At 39.1% G+C, this 21,539-nt stretch overlaps 1 protein-coding gene across 2 annotated transcripts in view; it reads right to left on the minus strand.

Moving 5' to 3' along the window:
- Positions 1–315: 315 nt before the first annotated feature.
- Positions 316–21,539, minus strand: part of bcl11bb (BCL11 transcription factor B b) — a 32,402-nt gene continuing 11,178 nt past the window's right edge. For both annotated transcript variants that reach the window (XM_052535662.1, XM_052535661.1), the window contains exon 3: positions 316–4,891. In XM_052535662.1, coding sequence (XP_052391622.1) covers positions 2,925–4,891 — 1,967 coding nt within the window. In that variant the 3' untranslated portion in view covers positions 316–2,924. The remainder of the gene's footprint in view (positions 4,892–21,539) is intronic.

The following is a 21,539-nucleotide window of genomic DNA, read 5'->3' on the forward strand; positions in this document are numbered from 1 at the left end:
GGCAAGATGAGAGAGGTCAAGAAAGGTCAGACAAGATTAGACTAAAGAGGAGGAAGGGCAGGTGCAGTGAAGATGGAGGTTTTACAAATTAGGGAAGTGCTCGGGTCAAAGGTCAATTGCAAATCAGCCCTGTTGTGCTTAACTTGCAAGTTTAAGTGGATTATAATGGAAAATTAGATATGCATTTAGACTTAATAAAAAAAAAATGTGTTTGCTGATTGCTCAAGACTATCTAATGGTACTTTATGATATTGTACTAACATGATTATGTGCAATCATATAACACAAACAAAACATTGACCTGGACGTAAAATAATTCACAAAAGATGATTTTCTTGTTTGTTTTCATTTTTATTTTTTTTATTTTTTATTTTTTTTACATCCTGCTGTGGATGGATTTAGCAAAATTATGAACAGATATAGTGACAAAACATTTGAATAGACTCACAATTTCATAATGGACTGCAAAATATAAAGATTTTTTTGCATCATTTCATAAAATGCCACTGAAATTACAAATACATTGAGTATTTAACAATGAACAAAACATACACGCGCATATATCCATAGAAATGTACGGAAATACCTGCACCAAAAAAAGGAGGGGAGGGAAAGAAACAAATGGATAAAGGAGAAAACCCTGCTATGATATTCAATATCGTAGAAAAACAGAGGACAAAACATTTGTCGCATTTAAAACACATATACAGAAGAGCTCAGTATTCTTATACTTCAACACTGTAAACATCATTTAAAGACAGTGTCATAGTTATTCTATTTTTTTCACTCCAATTACCTGTTTTACCTCCACTGTCAATAATTCTCAAAAAAAATCAGTAAAGAAATGGCTTACTCATTTCTAAAGCAAATCTATAAGTTAAGTCCTCCCCTTAAAAATGAAGCACATTTTACATTTCCCAAATAAATGAACAGTCATCCTTAGGATTTGATCCCTCTTAATGAATTTGAATGATACTGGTTAAGTTAGTTTGTTCATGGATTGCTTTTGTCCGCTGTATAGCAAAAATTGTCCGAAAATAAAGGCTGAATATGAATTTGAGGCACATCCGTGTTGTCTGGTTTTGTCTGTCTCTGAAAGCCATTGGTAGCACTTCAGTTCGACATTCTTTCTTGACTACAACACATTTCCTCTTGATTTTCTTTCAAGCTATGGCCACTTCCTGTCATTTACGCAAAAAAGCGGTTTGCCAGTTTGCAGAGTATCTGAAGTAGGTGATAAACTACACATCCATTTTTAAAAAACATATATAATAATTATCACCCTTGTGCTGTACATTTCTTTATGATGTAATCTGCTGACTGATTTTGAGCGGGCGACATCTCTGTTCAAGTCAGAAATCAAATGTAAACTGTAAAAAGCCATGAACATAAATGGCAGGATGTTGTAAATAGCGAATACTCAGATAGAAAACAGTGGTGTGTGTGGGGTGGAGGCGAGGGCTTTGGTGTAAATTTGAGCTGACGAAGTATGAAAGAAGAGAGGTTGAGGTGATTCAGTGTGTAGGAACAGAGTTTGTAATGAGGAAATCATTTAATCCTAGGATCCTTTAGAGGACAGGCAGTCACCCAGGGCTTCCAGAGAGCTCCGACACAATTCAGTAATTGCAGTTTCAACAACGCACAGGATGGTGCATATAATGCTGCTACAGCTTAATGATCTGCGTGTGTGTTTACTCAAATGATTTCTACAGGTGAGCACCTGTGCTTTTATATTGGTGTCCAAATAGCAGCTATTGGATGCTTTCATGATATATTGATTTGAGAATGGAGACATTCCTTTATTTTTTTTTAACAGGATTAAAAAAAAAAAAACGAAAAAAAAAAAAAAAAAAACTTGAGTTTATGATACACATTTGATATGTAACAAGTTTATGGCTTCCCTTAACAAGTGAATCCAGGCTGAATTATTCAAGACTGCACGGTAAACATGTAATACCATTAACATATGAAAGGATTTGACCTTGTACAAGGTTTGGAAAGCATTCAAACTTAACTAAGGGATAGATGAGGTTGAAATAAATGACATGGACGTCAATTTGAGTGAATGTAAAGATTTTGATCTTTAAAAATAAAATCCGGGCTATAAGAAATGTCAGCCTAAAAATTCAACACTGGTGGCCTCAACAATGTTTATATACGGAACCATAATAATGTAGGGGAAATATAGTCATTTTTGTTGTCATTTGCATGTTAACGTTCTCATAAATGTCATGTTTGATAAACTTTCATTTAGTTTCATCTCATTCATTTCAAAGGTTGTCAACAGAAAATCATTCAGATGCAGTCAAACTGCCTTTCAGCTGCCTTAAAACATCCCTGGGTTCTTTGCCCCTTAAAATTGTTTCATATTTTATTGTCAAAGTGACATTCAGTGCTTTACATATGTCTACTGAATATAACCCATGGTGAGTGGGGCCATCGACAGCGACAACATGAAAACGTTCTCAGATTTTTAGAAGTTGACCTCTTCTTCAGAAATTACCCATTTGTTGCCTTTGAGGAAACTAGTTTATAACACAAAACTGGCTGAATGCCAAAATCTCAGTATTTGTCATTTCATAAGATGGGGTGTAGAAATATAATTTTAGGAACTGAATGCATTAGAAACCCATCGATAATGTACCTGCACATGCCATGTATCATTACAAATAATCCAATAAATACAGAAATTATTGCACAGTAGAAAGGCTCCATGAATTCCTAATGGACTACTCCTCTGTTAGTTGCTGGGATATACAAGAAGGGTTTAAGAACCACAGACTAGCATTTCCCTGTGTTCTCGTTTCTCAGGTGGCAGTTCGTTTTCACTAAAAAATAAAATAAAATAAAAATCACTCCAAAAAATATAGTCAAGAAAAAGACTATCCAGCTAAACCCATAATGCAGTGCATTGGTAAGTGGTCTCAAGCTCTGTCAGCCTGCTCAAGTTTGACGTCATTGGTCAGCAGATGCTCTCCATGCCACTTCTTCATGTGTTTTTCTAGGGTGCTGTACACGCTAAAGGGCATGTGGCAAATATCACAGCGATACACCTCTTTACCAAACAGCCCATGGGTCTTCATGTGCCGGGTAAGCTTGCTGCTCTGGGCACAAGCGTAGCTGCACAGATCACACTTGTAAGGCCTTTCACCTGTGTGGCTGCGCCGATGCACGGTCAGATTACTGCAGTTCTTGAACACCTTTCCACAGTATTCACAGGTGTCACTCCGTCTGCTCTCCTTGGAGCTGGGTGGTCTCCCTGGCCCAGGACCTCGCAGATGGAGGTGAGGTGTACTGCTGCCACTTCGCCCTGACATCCCACCGCCTTCCAGAATTTCCCCTGGAGGGGTGGAGAAACGCAGGCTGCCTGTCTCAGATGAAGAGTGCTCGGAAGAAGTGCCGAAAGGTGACTGCCTGGAGTCGTTGTACCCCTGGAAGGGCTCCCTTATGAAGTGGCGGGATGCAGCATAACCAGCAAGCAACTGAGAATATACGTTTTCAGGGGATATGAGGGGCACCTGTGGCAGCTCCACATCCTTCTCTACCTTGATCCTCTTAGCGGAAGACCCAGTGAGGCTGGAGCTGGAAATAGGCATTGGCTTCCGGTGGAACAACGCTGAGATGGAATCCTCCGGGCCGCAGCCTCTGCCATTCACCATGGGCCCCCTGTCTCTGTCAATCTCCCTGGGTGCTGAATCTGTGTGCATCTCCTCACATGCCCTGCTGCCCAGTGGAAGTCTCAAGTGATTGTCAAGGTTGTTGTATTGGCTTTCTGTCACTCTGTCAGTGGCCATTGGTTTCTCTTCTGGGGAAGGTCTTGGGCCATTCTCTCTATTTCTGCTCAACTCTGAGTCCATACTCAAGTTGGACTCAGGCCTGCTCCCATTTTGTTGTGGCTCCTCTTCTTCTTCCTCCTCCTCCTCCTCTTCTTCATCCTCTTCTTCTTCTTCCTCCTCCTCATTATCCAATCCCTCCCTCATGCCATTGGCCTCACTGTTCTTAAGCCCCTCTCCAGCTGAGTCTTGCCCTCCCTGCTCAGGTGAACTCCCCATGGAGCCTGATTTGTGCATGTGTGTCTTCATGTGCCGCTTTAGCTTGCTGGCCTGCGAACATGCATGGTCACAGAGATGACACTTATAGGGTCTTTCGCCAGTGTGGCTACGTCTGTGCACAATCAAGTTGCTTTGGAACTTGAAAGTCTTGCCACAAAACTCACAGGACTTGGCTTTGCCAACCTGATTTAGCGGTGATGAGGAATTGCCTCTGGATGGAACTGATGGTGGCTGTGAGGGTGTGGTTAAAAAAGGTAGAGGTTTGGAACCATGCTGGAAAAGAGTGGGGCTGAGAAGCCGATGCATGGGGGGCACACGGTTAGGTGATAGAGGGGGAGTTGGACCACCATTATTGTTGCTGCCCGCCAATTCACGAAGGCGCTGAGAGAAGCCCATGGATGGTTCAATGCCCATGGGTGTCAGCCGCATCACACGCTCAAAAGCACTTGGATGCTGGGACAAGAGACCCATTTCCTCAGGGCAAAGGCGTTCCAGAGGATGTCGGGGTGGTGGAGGGCTTACAAAGGGCGGGGTAGATGGCAAGCGAGTTTCAATGTATCCAGGTGGTGGAGGATCTCGTAGCAGTGGGGCACCCATACGCAACAGTTGGAAAGGGTTGCTGCCATCACCCAGAAAGCTGGCTAGAGGGGAACGGGGCAGGGCATCAGCCCCCAGTGGTGGAGGAAGGGCCATGCGAGGGGTAAGTGAGCAGCTAGTAGGGTGGGTGTCCAGGTAGATGCGTATCCCGTGGGTGTTCTGTGCATGCTGCAGCAAAAACCATGCGCTGGTAAAGGGTTGTTTACAAGTGGTGCAGATGTAACTGGAGGGCTCATCTTTTCCTGGAAGACACAAAACAAGTGTACGGAATTAATATATATACACATTAGCTATAAACGCTCTGATTGTGTGTGAGGGGAGGTTGAGATAACACACTTAAATAGCTTTCCATGTCATTTGCGCATCTGTTTGTTCTCTGTGATGGCTTTGAATGTAATCACAGCTAAGAGTCCTCTATGGTGAGGTTCATGGATCATTTCTGTTTAAAAATTAAACAGGCAACATGTAAAAGACATCACATTGTTCTGCGGCGACAGCCATTTTCTAAGATTGAATGAAAATTACATCACCCTAAGAGGGGAGAAAAGAGCTCTCTGATAGCCTAGCGGGTTATCTACTATGCTGCAGGGCCGGCTGCTCTCTAAAGCTGTGTCAAAGAGAATCTGCCTATATGTGACTCACCCAGAATCTGAGTCACACTAGGGGGTTAGTGAGAGCAGGGAAGCTCCCTGAGGGCTGGAGCCTAATGCAGATGGCAGGTATCGCCCACAGGCCACATTGCATTGTGCTAATGCTAATGTCAGCAAGACTTTAATATAGAAGTCTCCCCGTTCAACACCCCAACACCCCCACCCTTCACTTTTTCCATATGGGGATAATTCCTTGGCAAAAGAAAGAGAAAGAGAGGATTAAGAAAGAAAGAAAATGAAAGGGAATCATGTTGACAGGTCCATACACTGACATAGTCAGGTGCACAGTTAGCTATTGACAAATTTACATTTGTGTGATATATGATATTTTCAGTGAAATACACTTTGCAAATACATGCCAATGCAGTCAGGTGCATGATTTCACATTGAAGAAAAATTTTATGAATATTATCCATTTTTGTTCGTAGTATTATGTTGCCTATTATGAAAGACACTGAAAGTGAAAGTGGTTGTGTATGGCAAGTCCATAGCCTGTATTTGGTTTGGTTGGCCTTTAAATGGACACCTGACAGAATGGATTTTAGATGCTAAGAGAGTTACAGAGAGGAGACTGAGGGGACATGAGAAAAGAAATGGCGGAGATTACTAGTTTACCAGGACAGGAGCCAAAGTCTGGATAAAATCAACAATGGACATATTCTACAACCAACTCTAGTTCCAAAAAAGCCATATTAATGTCCCATATTCTTTTGATGGCAGTACAGGACTCTGCATAATGTGGGATGGACAAAAAGTGTGCAATAGATCATTTGTGTATGTACAAATATATGCATTTGTGTGTGTGCGCTCGCACCCTTACATGACTGTGTGCTTGAGCTATTGCAATTTGCATCCTATCACATCATACAAAAAACACCATATGTTACTAAGGGACCGTGTCAGCTAACAGACAAGCAGACTTAATGAGGACCAAAGACAAATTTCATCAACTTTCCAAACAAGCCAGAACGAGGGAGAAAAACCCATAGTGAATAAGTTAAGATATGCTAATGACCCATCAGAGATCCATGTCTTGTGACAGCAGCTTGTGTGGCATGATGGTGTGAAATTACCCATCAGGCACCTCAGGAGCACAAATCTGCATCTGGTCATGGTCCATTGGGTCCTACTGTGTGTGTGTGTGTATGTGTGTGTGTCACACTACAGAGGCCTGGGAGGGCCATGTCACAGCAAAGATCTCCAGCCAATAAAAGTGCTCATTACGGAATCATCGCTGTTCGCTCTGTGATTCAATTTGCAGTAATTACAGCGGTCCGCATCCATGAAACCGTTTGCTGCGGGCCGCAGAGGTCAACTGCCAGTTAACAGAGTGTCTTTTCTCCTCTCAGTGTATTCAATTGCAAGAGCCTAATAGCCTAATTTTCTTCCCTCTTGCACTTCAATAAATATTGCTGGGATTACAGGTTAAACAGCTAAATTGAGTTGCGGCTGTTATATTGCAGAGCTGGGTGTTGGTGTGCATGGTGCTAACAACTCTGCGGCAGCATCCTCATTGCATTAAACAGTGCTAGGAAGTCTGTGTGCATGTCTTTGTAAGTGTGTGTGTATAGGAAATGTGATTAATGACACACGAGCGTGTGCACGCAGAGAGGGTCTTACACTAAACTTATCCACCCTCTTGGGTTTAGTATTACAAAACCTCACGGCCAATTAGTCCATCCTCAGGGACCTCCAACCTGGGCTTAGATATGTTGATTTCAACATTTTGTGGCAATTAATTTCCTTTTAACAGAATGAATGCAGTGACAGAGGAGTGAGGAGGAGGGGCTGAAGGGTGTTTTTTAATTATCTGTGAACAAATCTGGCAGACTTGCAAGCACTGCTGTTTCACAAGGGAAACAACATTAGCGTTAGCTACTGCTGTCTCCGGCATTACTCGAGCATGAACCAATCACTTACTGAAGCTGGACTAATGGAACAGTCATGTGATGATGTGTGAACGTGATGCTGAAACTTGTTTGATGTTGTCACAATGAAAAGACATATGTGTGTGTGCGATAATGTGCAGCTCATTTGGTAATGTCGCAATGCAAGGAAATATGAGCATGTGCGAATCTGTTAAACTGGTTTGATGATGCCACAATGCAAATATATGCATTTGTGGAAATGTGTGAAACTCCTTTTATTATGTTACGATTAAAAACTATATTTGGGAAAAATGTATGCAACTATTTTGATGGTCACATCGCAATGATGTGAATGTATAAATGTGTGCAATGTATTGTCACAATGCAAAGATGTGTGCAATGTGTCCAACTCATGTCATGATGTGAGTGTGTGCAAATGCATAAAACTTTTGACAATGCAAAGGCATCTATGCATGTGCTAATCTGTGCACCACATTTTGTAAACATATCGTGTAGACAAGTGCATGTGCGAATGCAACGCATGCAACTTGTTTGATGACATGAGCATGAACAAATGTGTGAAACCCATTTGGTAATCATATCACAAAGACAAGTGCATGTGCGAATGCATTTAAGTTGTTCTAAGATGTCACAACGAAAGAACATATGAGCATGTGAAATTTGTAAAACTAGTGCCAAAGCAAGGTATTATATGAGTGTGCAAATGCATGCACAATGTGTGCAACACATGATATCGCAAAGACAAGTGCATGTGCGAATGTGTGCAATTTGTTTGATGATGTCACAATGCAAGCACATACTGTATGAGGGTGTGCAAATGCTTACAACTCATGTGACAACACAAGGGCATCTATGTGCATGTAACTGCATACGTGTTGGGTCGCATGTATTTGCACACAAATAATGCCCATGCATTGTCATATGAGTTATACTTGTCATATTGCAAAGATAAGTGCACGTGTGCATGTCTGATGATGTCACAACACAAGGATATATGAGCATGTGCAAATACACAAAACTTGTCACAACTCAAGAGCATCTACAGCATGTGTATGTAAAATCAACTGCATGAAACATGCATGAAGCTTGCTTGATAATGTCACAGTGCAAGGATTTACATGTGCATGCAAATGCATACAATTTATACGATAATGTCACACTTCTATAATTGCAGTGGAACAACATATGTGCATGTGTGTACAACTCGGGCATGGCAGTCTAACAGCTCTGCCCCTCGAACCCGCTACATTCTTAGCTGTTGAAAGCCACAGCAGTGGATTTGCATAGAGAACAAAGAATGAGGTGATGCCATGGGGACTACAACACGCCTTTACTCCCCTCCGAACCAACCCCCCGCCCCCCCGACGTCCCCTCTGTGCACCTGTCACAAGCCAGGCTGACACCTCATACCGCAGTAACGCGGGCCCTCATTAGCATGCCTGTGATCTGGGGCTCCCAGGGGCTTGTGGGGCCTCACCTCGCATCACTGATGTCTTGTTTGTGATGATCGTGGCTAATCAGGGGGCCAGACCACTATGCTAATGAGAAACACAGAGGTGCAGCATTCTGTGTAGTGCAACTCTGCTGTTGTGCTACCAACCCACTCTAGGGGATCGGTGATGTGATTTAGATGTTAGTGTTTGTGTGTGTGAGGGAGATAAACAATTTCTGTCCTGCTATGGAAAGAGCAACATAGAATAGTATATAATTTGTCATTTTTTAACAAACTTTTGAAGTATTTCTGATTTTTTAAGTCAATTGAGGTTAACTGTGCTATTTCTATGCCTCTAGTGGTACCAAATTGAACTGCAAAGCGATGACTGCTTTCCGACAGGTTTTCTGGTCTAAACAAACATGCTTTGATTATGCCATAGTTCATAGACTCCATACATGTTAAGATTTAGGAATTTGAACACCTAAAAATTACATAATACAACTTTAAATTTTACAGATGTTTGACTGTCCTTTCTTTACTGTTTCTCTGTGTCTGTCTGGATTTCTCTCAGTCCTCATGATAGATGTGACTGTACTGTGATAGAGCTGTGAGCCTTGACAGATCATAATATTGTCTTTGATAAATGATTATGACAATGAAATAAATTATTCTAGCAGAAAGATGATGAGTGGAAAGCTAGACCACACGCTGGAGCCAAAACCACCATACCAGTTTCCTGAGGGGAGTCTGATATTTTCATGTAAAATTCTAGAGCCTGCAGTGAAGTGTGTGTGTGTGTGTGTGTGTGCATCCTCTTTGGTGTGCTCTGCATGTGGGAAATAAACTCCTAAAATGTAGTTAATTATAGAATTAAATATTTAAATAAAAATTTCTAAAATCAAGATGAATATACTAATAGAAATATAATTGTATTGTATATTAAAGCTGCAGTCCATCCATTTTTTGGTTAAAAATAATCCGAAATCATTATTTGAGCAAGTACATGTAGATAACCAGCCAGTGTTCAAAACTATCACCTTACTTTAGCCCGATTCACAACGGTTATCTTATAATATTGTTATGCGTCATTATGTCACTGCTGTAAACATAAATAAGTTGTCCCAGCTAGTAGACTATCGCATGTGAGGATCCTGCAGGTGACAGATCGTTTATAGCCTTTTCTCACAGCAGCCAGAATAATTAAATGTATCATTGTAATGGCAGATTGTAATCCAGAAAGGATTATGTGTTTATGAAACATGTGAATGAAATTAAATTATATTCCAGTTATAAATGTGCTTCTGATTTCAGACAAAGATTTGTATTTTAAAGAAAACCAGTTGCATAATTTGCGTTTTGGGTTAAAATAATGTCTTAATATAAAATTAAAAGAGTATGACAATTAGATTAGATTTTGCAGGAATTGAAATCTGCACACTAATACACATTCCTACTCATAGTCACCAATGCTGAAGTTCTTAACATTAATCATTTGAGAATAAAGTATAACAGCAATAAGAATTTTAATGGTTTGATGTGATATGAGCTAATCGATCTTTGGATTTAATCCAAAGTAAGGTTTATTGTAATGCTTGGCAGTATACAGTGAAAATTCTTATTTGGTCATAATCCAAGACATAGGCTAGAATCTGTGATTGCGAAGTAGAGTAAATATCCACACCGGTACAGTAACTGACTGCCAGTCTGACACATACTCAGAAAACTAGATTCATCCGTGCTGAAGCTGTGCCGACTCACACAAGATAGATAATTCCCTGGTTTTCAAACAGAGATGGCGACAAAGAGGTTAAACCTATGGACTGCAGCTTTAATAAATACCCCATTGGCAAAAATTAATGCCCAGAAAGGTTCATGCTCAAAACATTTTCAATTAGCTTAGAGTAATTAGCTAAAAAATATCAATATTCCCTGGAAACATGATATTAACTTACATTAAGTTACTAATTTTGATTCGCAATTAAATTCATTGTAGGTATAGTTAAATTTTATCAAATAAAACAAACACACTGATTGAGAAAATAGGGCCTTTCGCACCGCTTTAGTTCCAGAACTAAACGGACAGTACTAAAGTACTGGGATGATTTTGTGCGAACAATTTCCCAGTACCATTTAAAGTGTTGTATTCGCACCGACAGTGTGTACCAGGAAGTGATGTAAACCGGGCAACAGCGATGTCACTTGTGTGCGCCGTTCAACAACGTTAACAAAGAACAACATCAACAACAGGAGGACGCTGTGATCAGAGCTGTGTTTTTGTTGTGTCTCGCGGGTTTCCCAATAATGGACATGGAATGTCGTCGTATACGTTAAGCGATTGAAAGAACATAAAGGAAGACCAAGAATATCCAACGACTACTGGCAGTGCTACATTTGCTACAAGTGCCTGCACTTCAGCGTCCGCCAATGTATTCCTGTTCATCATACTTGCGAAATAAGTTGACACAATGTTTACAGTATATTTACACAGCGTTTTAAATCATGGCGGGTGAGGGGGCGTTTTCGAATGCATCTGGCCAATAAATGTATACTTACGTCACGTGTATAACCAGTTGTGTTGGTTAGACCCTGCTCTGGAGTAGGAGCTAATTTGGTTCTCAGAAAAGGCAGTCCGGTACTAAAATTGCACCCAGTTCCGGCGGGGGCGAAAACAGCCAAAAGTGGAAAGTTCTACAATTAGTTCTGGTACTATGAAAAGGTTCCTGTGGTGCGAAAGGCCCTAATGATTTTTGCGGTTGGCCTAATAAGACACCAAGCTTGATAACCACGAGCCAGGTGTGTAGTGTAAAAGCTTGCTATGGCAATACTGAACTGACTAATAATTTATCAGTTTCACTGTAGTCCTTTTTTACCCATTATCCTCTTATAGTTCACTGCTCCGGTGAATTAGAGTTATCTGTGATTCCTGGCCATAACGAGGAAAGACAACTCTATATGACAAGACTCCGAATCTACAGTGGAAAAACTTTGTGTGTAAAGAAGCCACAGGAATAGTGGTTATGGCAGGCACACACTCATTCATACACACATGGCTGTCTCCTGTCTAAGTGAAAGCAGGCCTGGTGCAGTAACCATTCCAATCTGTCTCCATCTGCAGGAACACAGAGGAGGGACATCACAAACGGCCTTTAAAAGAGAAGCAACTGCGCTCTCACTGCACACACACATATTGCATATCGATGCATATTGAAGCATATTGATGCATATACACACAAAAGACACATCCACGCTTAAACAAACAAACTCATATTTTCTCAGCCACTGTCACAAACAAACAAAGAAAACATCTAGAGCCCAGTATAAATTAATTCATATACACAAACTAAGTAAACCTGTTTTTTCTTTACTTTTAAAGTGTATTCACATTATTTAAATGTATTAAGGATACATTTGCACTGATATGACAGTCCTCTGGTGCTTATACTGACACCCAATGGTGTGGATGCAAGCAAAATCTTTTTGCTATCAATGTCATAGTAGAAATATAAAGCAGTCACATTGTAGAAGAGATAAAGCAAGTATTCAGCAGGACAAAAATTGGAGTCCTGATGAGTCTTGGTAAAAATAATGTGAGAAAAATCCAGGCATTTCAGTGTAACTCAGCGCGATGAAGTATTTCACTTGACTCTGGTTTTGAAATTATTTCCCTATGTGAATTTCGTGTCAGGTTGAACATAACACAAATTCACAGCACGACCAATGGCAAGCCTCTTGGTTCATCAATGTGGGCGGAGCTTTGTAACAAGATCCACAATGGATGAGGCGCTTGTTCTGGCCGTTTCTACTTCGTTTTGTATTACACTTCACTTCAATATAATTAAATGATCCATAAATAAAAAAAAAAAGTTTGGAGAGCAATTATATTTAGCTTTTTTTCATTGCCATTATTCTTATATCAGTCATTGTATTCTGTCACATCCGGTCCTGTTATATTTGACCTGTGAATTTTGCAGAACATTAAAAAAAAAAGTTATTTATCAGGCTTTAAAGATCTTCAGATATTTTCATTGCAAAGCAAGAGAAAGATGCTTAATAAAACCATTTTTACCAGCATGAGCCTCCCGTCCTATAGATCAGATTCTACTTCCTCCTGCATGCTCACTACCAGTCTCATGAAGAAACAGGCCAGCCAAGGGTAGCATAACCGTCTAAATGAAAACACATGCCAACCTAGAGTGCCCTGTCATCATCTGATACTGCCAGAGCGAAGACGTCCTACGGTGTAGACGGGAAAGGACAGTGAAAAACAACTGGAAAGACTTCTCTGTCAGTAGGAGCTATGACTCTTGGCTCGGTGAGACCAGAGAGAAGTGCATTAGCACAGCATTTTGCGGCAATGCAACTAGTCTGAATCATAGCCTGGAGTGTGCGTCACTGTGTTAAGATCTGGCGTGAAAAAGCCTTAAAGAAGAGCAGCAGAAACTTGATGGATGACACTGGTGCTTGCGGCAGAAGGGAGACGCGGAAAAGCCAGCGGGGTGGAAAGAAAAAAGCAAATAGGGGGACATCGAGGGACCAGTTCAAAGCAAACATTGCTCCATGTCATCGCAATCATACCCTGGATCACAATCAATTATTTCACCAACATATCCAGCAGTAACTGATAATAGCTTGACATGAGACGAAATTAAAACAGTCTTGTGTTAAGTTTTAAGTTTTACCCTTTAGATTATTTCATTATTATGTTACAAGACACAAAGATCGATAGACAAAAATAACTATTAACATTCTCATTCATCTCTGTATGGCTGGTGCAGGATGTCCCAGAAGTGCACAATTTGAAAGGTGGGTAAAAAAAAGAAATAGAAAAACCTTTTCCCTTTAAATTACGTTTATTTTTATTACCCCATTGGCAGATTTTTTCTTATTATTATTGTTTCAAACATAAACTCTATGTTTCAGAAAGCAAGACTTTATATTTTAAGTAATTTTGGTACTCAAGTAAATGTATTTTGATTTTAGATTTAGTTTGTGCTGGAGGTAACAATTTAGTTTAGGGACCAACTCTCACTATTAAATACTTACTTATTAGCATGCACATTATTAGCATACTGGCTGATCATTAGTACATGCATGACCATATTTTAGATCCCTTAATCCTACCCTATACTTAAATTTATCAACTACCTTACTATTGAGCAGTAATTAGGAGTTTATTGAGGCAAAAGTCATAATTAATAGTGAGAATTGCTTCCCAAACTAAAGTGTGACCATACTGGAATTTAAGACACAAATACTTAGATGTGTAATTACTCTGGAGCCCCAGGAAAATGGTGTCCAGACTGTGCTGATTGGCGGATGCCATTGCATTTCATCAGAATACACGGCTACTTTTGATTGGATGTCAATGGATAAAGATGTTTTTGGCAACAGAATAAAGTAGTTACGCTATTTACCATCAGGGGCTAACTGAACATTGCTAAGCCTCACTTCTTACATGTGTGTGAGCAAGGGAAGCAAAAAACTATAAAGAACTATCCCGTATGTGAAATAATTGCCCTGGTATTTTTTGGATAACGTTTATTATAATGGTCCCCAGCTGGGCCCAGGCTTCGATACCCATTTAAAGCTCACTGTAAAAATCCCCAGGCCCTCGGCGCGCCTTCCAAAACAATCAGGGCCCTGTAAAACAGCTCTTAGATGCCTTATGTGTGCTGGATCTGTGACATATGCCAGTCATGTGAATGGGTTTCACTTCTGTTGCACTCGGCAGGACCAATGCTGCAGCACTCTGACTGGTGCGAGGATCAATGAATACCCATAATCCTTGGCACAGGTATAGGTGACCGCGAACTCAGATGTCAAATCAAAAGCATGTAGTCTGAGGTTAAAGGTTAGGATGCATACTATGCATTCTAAATAAGCAAGCTTAGAATTAACATGTGTCAAATCAAATGTATCGCTATAAGCCAATATAAGATATTTAGTTGGTTTATTTTGGATATTTAATTGTTTTTATACTGTGATCAGAATGTACATTTAACATAATGCATTATAAATATATATGAACAGTATTTCGATCATCTAGCAACAATTTCAAGAAATAACACTAGATTATCCCAAATTCAACCTATTCAGAAGCACTATTTCTTAAAAAGCACTCTCTTTTTATCTTTTTAACATTTTAATTATGCTTTTTTTTGATACAAACTTATTTTAATAATACATATAAGTTCTTATATATCTTTGTACAATGGAAAAACATTCCAAATGAATACTGAGTACTACAGACTACAGTATCTTCTATTTTTAAATACTATGTTAAACATTATTATACTTTTTTATACTTTGCATCCACACTAAAAGAAATTATAATGCAGTAAGTTCTAATTTTCACATTGAAAAAGAAATACTTTCTCTGTTTATCTCAGGACAAATGTTCAAAATTGTGGTATGTGTATTATAATTCTTATTTATACTTAATACCACATGTTTATCCAACCCAGTTTCAGACCACACACACAAACTTCTAATCTAATATCCAACTTATCATTAAAATCCAAAGTTCTTAGTCTCTGAGATTTGCTCTTGGTCTTTTTAAACCAGCTATCCAACCAGCATCCCAGAAGTCCCTCCTCTGTTATTATAACAAATCTACTTTTATGTTTAAACAGTAGACCTTTCTTCTTTTACATATTTCATATACTGTGCATTATAGTGTAAATCTATTTTCTTTTTTTTCTTTTTTACAAACTCAAAGCAATGTATTGTCCATGCACATGTATTGTGCAGAAGTATGTAGAGTAAGACGAGAAGTTTGGTATCTACAGTTATATACTGATTGACAACAGTGACGTTGACTACTCCATGCCAGTCTTATTCATAAGAACAAAAGTCTAAGGTAAAAGAGAAAGTGCCGGGTTCTCCATCGTGTGTCATCTCGCTCTCAGCCCTCCGCTGAAGCCCTCTTCATCCTCTGCTGGGGGAGATCAGCTTCTCCCAGGGCTGTTTTCACAATGATGCGTTCTCAGCTTTTGGCACAGATCCCCACATAGCTTATGGTTAAGAACAGTCTTTCATCTCGCCAATGCCTTTAGCAAACATACCGGGAGGGCCACATCTGCCGCACACTACATGCGAGAACAAGCCCTCACTGGCATGAATAAAAACTGATAAGATCGAGGGTTTATTCATTCAGTGGGCTGCCAGGGAGGGTATAATACTGAATTATCAAGGCAGCTCTAACCCTACGAATCTTCAGCCTGTAATGTCATCAACCACCATCAACATAGCAGAACAGCCCCCTCCCTTTATTTTGGTGTACTACATTCATGTTCAAGTACTCGCTGCTGATTTTTGAGATGGGAACAGAACAAACAAGACAGCTGATAAAAAAAATATTATAATAATTGAGTGTGATACACAAATGGTTAAAATTGGCAGAATGCAGTAGACTGCAGCAACCCAACCTGTAAGATTATGATTTGCAAGATGCAAACTGGCTTGAGAAATTTTTCGGGCTGAGTTTGCAGCATTTCTTGAATCATAAGCAATGTATTTAATGGCCACAATTTGTTCTCAGTGAATCCTCACTTTATTTTAAAAACAGCATTAACATACTGTAAAATACAGACCATATAGGCCATGAAAAACATTGTGATAGCAAGAGAATCAAACAGTAATAAAGGGATCCATCAGCACATATCAGAGAGAGCCAAGGGTGATTCAACAGTGTGACCTTGTGTAGTACAAATAAAGTATGCCAAAAAGTAGTAGTCTGCTGTAAACTGACCTACAAGATGAACTCTAGCGTGCAAACTGTTTTGAGCAATTTGTGTCGAATGATTTTCATGCATTACTTGATTTGCATTATTCTTTTAGTGTATTAAGTGCTGAAAAAAACACAGACAGCACATGCAAATAAACCAAATTATCAGTGGGCGCAATTCGTTCCCAGTGAACTCCCACCATTATTATACTATAAAATACAGACGGACTGTGAAAAAAAAGTCGAGTTGTATTAGAACTACTTTACTTTTATGGTGCCACCCAGCAGGACTCCATACACAATGACAGAAATTTGCCACCAAACTCTGACACTAAACCACAGCAACTGTCGAAAACACTGCTGTTCACTGCAGTATAATTCAATGCAGTCTGCGAGATCTCGTCTTGATAATGACACTGTATTATTAACATCCTTTCAAATGTTCACAGACCCTGAGCTTTTTTAAACTCAGCACATAAAATGTTTGCTGTCAGTTAACCATGTGCCACGTGGAAGATGACATTAAAGTACAGATAGACTGTTGCACATGTTGCAGGTTTGAGAGAGTCGTGACCCAGAATCCTTCACAGTCTGAATGAGACAGCCGCCAGAAGAGCCTTCTCCTTTGGGCATCAGCATGTGTGTGGCTTGGCTGGCTTACTGTGACACACTAGTCAGTGTTTGGCAAATAACTCTCCACGCAAACACTTTCTCACCCTGCAGTGCCAAGTCTATCGTAATGTCTTACTGGTAAAGCCATCCTAATGTCAAGTGGATAAAAATGGGGTTGTGCTGAGAGAGAAAGAAAATAAAATATATTAAGATTTGTTTGCTTTGCTTTTTTTGATTAAGACTGGAGATAAAAAAAATGAGAGAGATCCCACGAGTAGCCTGATAAAACCTGAGAAAAAAAAAACGTTGAGAAAAACAGCCTGAGATGAGTTTTCCAGCCTGGTTTTAGAGAGGTTTGGAATGAAGGAAATACATTTTGAACACTTGATCGGTCTGGAAGACCTGCTGGCCAATCAGCTAATCACCAGCTTGGCCAGGGGTGCGTTTCCCAAAACCATAGTTGCTAACTAAGTTAGCAACCTTGTTGGTTGCAATGCAATTTCCCATTGCCAACAGGTTAGCAACTATGGTTTTGGGAAACGCACTCCAGGTTGGGAGATCACTAGGGCTGCACTATATAAAAAAATAATAATAATAATAAAAATAAAAAAAACTGACATTTTAGCTTTTATGCGTCATATGTTGCCATAAGAAAAAAAAAAGGAATTTTCTCTAGCTGACTAGCTATATTTGGAAATATATTTTCAAGTATATTAACTATATTTAACAAATGATTGGGTGATTTTTGGTGTGATTTCTGCATCGAACCTAAAAAGAATTGAAAAATGTAAGATTTAATTTTTATTGAACAATAATTACTCCATAATTTTAGGATTGAACGATTTGGCAAAAACCAACTGAAACCTATTTCAGTAATCACAAATGAGCAGATTGTTGTTTTTTATTATTATAATTATCATTATTCTTTTTTTGTGATTATAATTAAATTAAACAAAAGAAATAAGAAATATATTATAACACTACTATTGTAGCGTAAAATTAAAAAGTATTTAATAAAAATAACTGTAACAAGGATACGATATCACTATTAATTTGTTTTTAATTTTGTTTATTTGCCAGGAAATAAATATATGCACTACGGGTTTCAGAATGAAGCGCAGCACTGTGTTCATTTACACATTCAGCTCATTATATGGTATTCCAGCATCTCAGAGAACCTTGGTTCATTTACTGTGAACTGAGACTGTCAGCTGCATCATGAGCTGATTTAATAACCACACTTAGCCATATCGCAATATAGATTTTTTTTATTTTTATTATATATCGTGAAGCTTTATAGACCAGCTTAAATCAGCAAAGACAAGTAAACCAGCTTTGACTTGTTACAGATGACTTTTTCAGAAGGGTAGTTTTAATAATAGAGCTACAGTGTTCCACTGGTAGCAGTGCGGATTATACCCAACCTTTATGAACCACTGTCATATCATCTCAACATCCTTGCAATGTTTTCTTAAATATTTTACTTGAATTCAGTCATAGGCTAATTTGACAAAAGAGCGATAGTGAGACAGAGAGGAAGACGGGAAAAAAGCATTACACATCTGGTCAACACCATCAGCACATGCTGAAATTTAGTGGCGACGCTCACAGTCCAAATTAGTGGCGAGTTTTATTCCCTGCTGTGGAAGGAAAAATATCAAATCTGCTGCCATATGACTACAATAAAGTGGTATGTGGAGCGTTTGATGCCTTCATGTGGGAGACTTTAACTCTTTCCACCAGGGCTCGGCATGGAGCGCACATGCAGCGCTGTCCTGCTCTATAATGCATCCAACATGGACCAGGTTGACCCCTGCCGGTAGACAGCACCAATCAGACTGCGACGGGGTGGTCTCGTTTGGACGGATCCCAAAAATAAGCCAATAGGCTCTAACCACAGGCACCCTGCAACAGATACGCTGGCATAGTTTGGGTGTTGCAAGGGATCATGGGTATGGGTTCTGTTAAGTGCCAGGCATGGTGGCTTAGCGTTTTAATCGCTAGAGGTCAGAAAGACTGAAACTTTACAGAAGACTGTCCAACAAACATTATAGAGAGATCTAGTCCAATTTGGTTTTAACTGCAATTTTAAGTCAATATTTAAGTACTATGGCGGTACTTCATACATACACACTGGCTGAATGCTCGTTCATATGCCATGGTATTTACATAAAGGACATCAAACTATACTCTGGTATGTTTTCCTACTATTTGTCTGTAGACTAAGAAAATGTATAATTAATTATGGCTGTAACATTATCTGACGAAGATGTACTGGTTTTAATTTAAATCGGAGTAGAGAATTTACTGCTGTTGAATTTGCTGAATTGAAAATGAATTGATTTTAATTTTTAACAGTGTTCTCAACTGGTGTGTGGTAACCCAAAAATGGGTCACAGATCTGTTTGGATAAGGTTGCAGAGAGTAGGGCAAAAACAAATCTAAATGCACATAACAAAATGCAGCAACGTCTGAAAGCTTGCTTGCATAAAAACAATGCATAAAAACTGACGTGAAACGGTGAAAAAAAAAATATTTTTCTTTAATGGCAAAGGATGTGTGTCCAATAAAACAAATAAAAATAAAACACAAGGACAGGTCGTGTGACGTTTGAAAAGCATTAACAAAGAAAAGAAAATATGAAACAGATGACATTAAATACTCTTTTCCATTCATAAAGAGGATAAATATGGTGTGTGTGACCACAATGTGCTTTTAGCAGTGAATTATTGGCTGCCGAGAGCAAGAAACCATCAAAATGAAATTTACTTTTATAAAGCAAACACCCAAACTATAACGACTGTAAATCACTATTATGTGGTTTGCTTATGCATTTATAAAATTGTTATTTTTTTTAAGTACAGCTTTTTTGACTTGTTTATTTAATTGTGTACTGTAATTATTTGTCTAAAATAAATTGTTCAACATATAATATGGGTCCTATAGCAAAACCATTGAAGTACCACTGACTTACAGTAAAACATACATTTTAATACTAAATCAGTTTGGATAAAAGGATAAAGGATAACCATAATTGAATTAATGGTGTAAACGTGTGAAAACACTGTGGTTCATTTTGCATAAAGATGTTCAGGAACAAAGAGCACCTGATAATTTGTGCATTTGCAAAAAGAGTACTTAAGACGGTAACTTCATGAGAATTCAAAGGCTGTCCTTGAACTTGCTAAAGACATTTTGTGTTTAGAAAAAAAACAATGTATTCTCTGAACTTCAAAAACATTTCTTCACTTTTAACTACAGTTTTCAGACGAGCAGTTTTCATATGCCAGGATATTAGCAAGAGTTTGGACACAAAAGAGAGGAAAAAGGACTGTGAAACTGACTCATCAAATTCACTTTCTATTCTGCTTCAGTCTCTGACACACACACACACACACACACACACACACACACACACACACACACACACACACACACACACACACACACACACAGTCTGAAACAGCCACAGTAACCCCTAACCACAACCCCGAAGGCTGGACATCAAATGCTGCAACGTTGAAAACAGATGATCAGAGGTAATTAACGCAGTTTCATATGCAAATTTAATTAATGCAAAACTACAAAGTCATTATGCAAATGGCATCTTCTTGAGCCGCTGTGCAAATATTCATCACTTGGAACAGGGATCCGTCTCCCATCTTTAGAAACTCTCTCACAACAACACACACACACTGACACACACATTGTTCTCTAAGGATCGTGTGTGAATAGTGTATTTATTTTAAACTTCTTTCCATTGATACCAGACTGGGGCCATCAGAGCAGACAGCTGAGAGGCAGGAAGACACGATTTGGCACAGGAGTGAGACAATGAGACTGTTAGACCGGCACGGTATGAATATTCATGACACTGATTACTTTCCATGATTAAAGCCTACTCTAATATTTAAATGAGCGCATGCTAGGTGATTAGAAGAGCGTTGGAAAGGACAAACGCATGATGCGGGACACTTTCTGCCGCGTTCATGGAGTATGATTAGCTAGATAGTTCAGTGATTGATTAGAAACTAAGGGCAGTTTCACATATGAGGGATAAGATTTGAAAATAGCATGAATGATGCTGGTATGAACTTGATGGAGGCATTTCATAAAAAACTGCAGGTAATTGGCACTTCCCTTGAATACGGTGCATATTGGTGTCCTGTTAATGATTCAGCACAGCAGATGTATGAATCCCATGTCATCAAATCCCAAATCAACTATTATCTAATAAAAATAATCCTAGCATGATAAGTAGCTAGTAGCTAATTTGAAACATTTCAAATGTCAGAATCTTCTGTATTAGAGGAACAGAGAAAATTAACGTAGAGACAATTTTTTTGACATAGGCATAAATATATGAGTATTAAGTAACAGAATTTAAAACAGTAAAAAGAAAATTAAATAAAAAAAGGTAACAATATTTAATGTGATTTAGTTACACATACATGTGTGTAACCTTACCCTAGCCCTAACCATGACTCTATAGTAAGTACATGTAGTTAATTAATGTAACTGATTACTTAAACAAGGCTTTTAGTTTTGGTGCTTTGCTCAGTTATTTCTCTTGCACAG

Source organism: Carassius gibelio, chromosome A20, assembly GCF_023724105.1.
Source record: "Carassius gibelio isolate Cgi1373 ecotype wild population from Czech Republic chromosome A20, carGib1.2-hapl.c, whole genome shotgun sequence".
Taxonomy (NCBI): Eukaryota; Metazoa; Chordata; class Actinopteri; order Cypriniformes; family Cyprinidae; genus Carassius; species Carassius gibelio.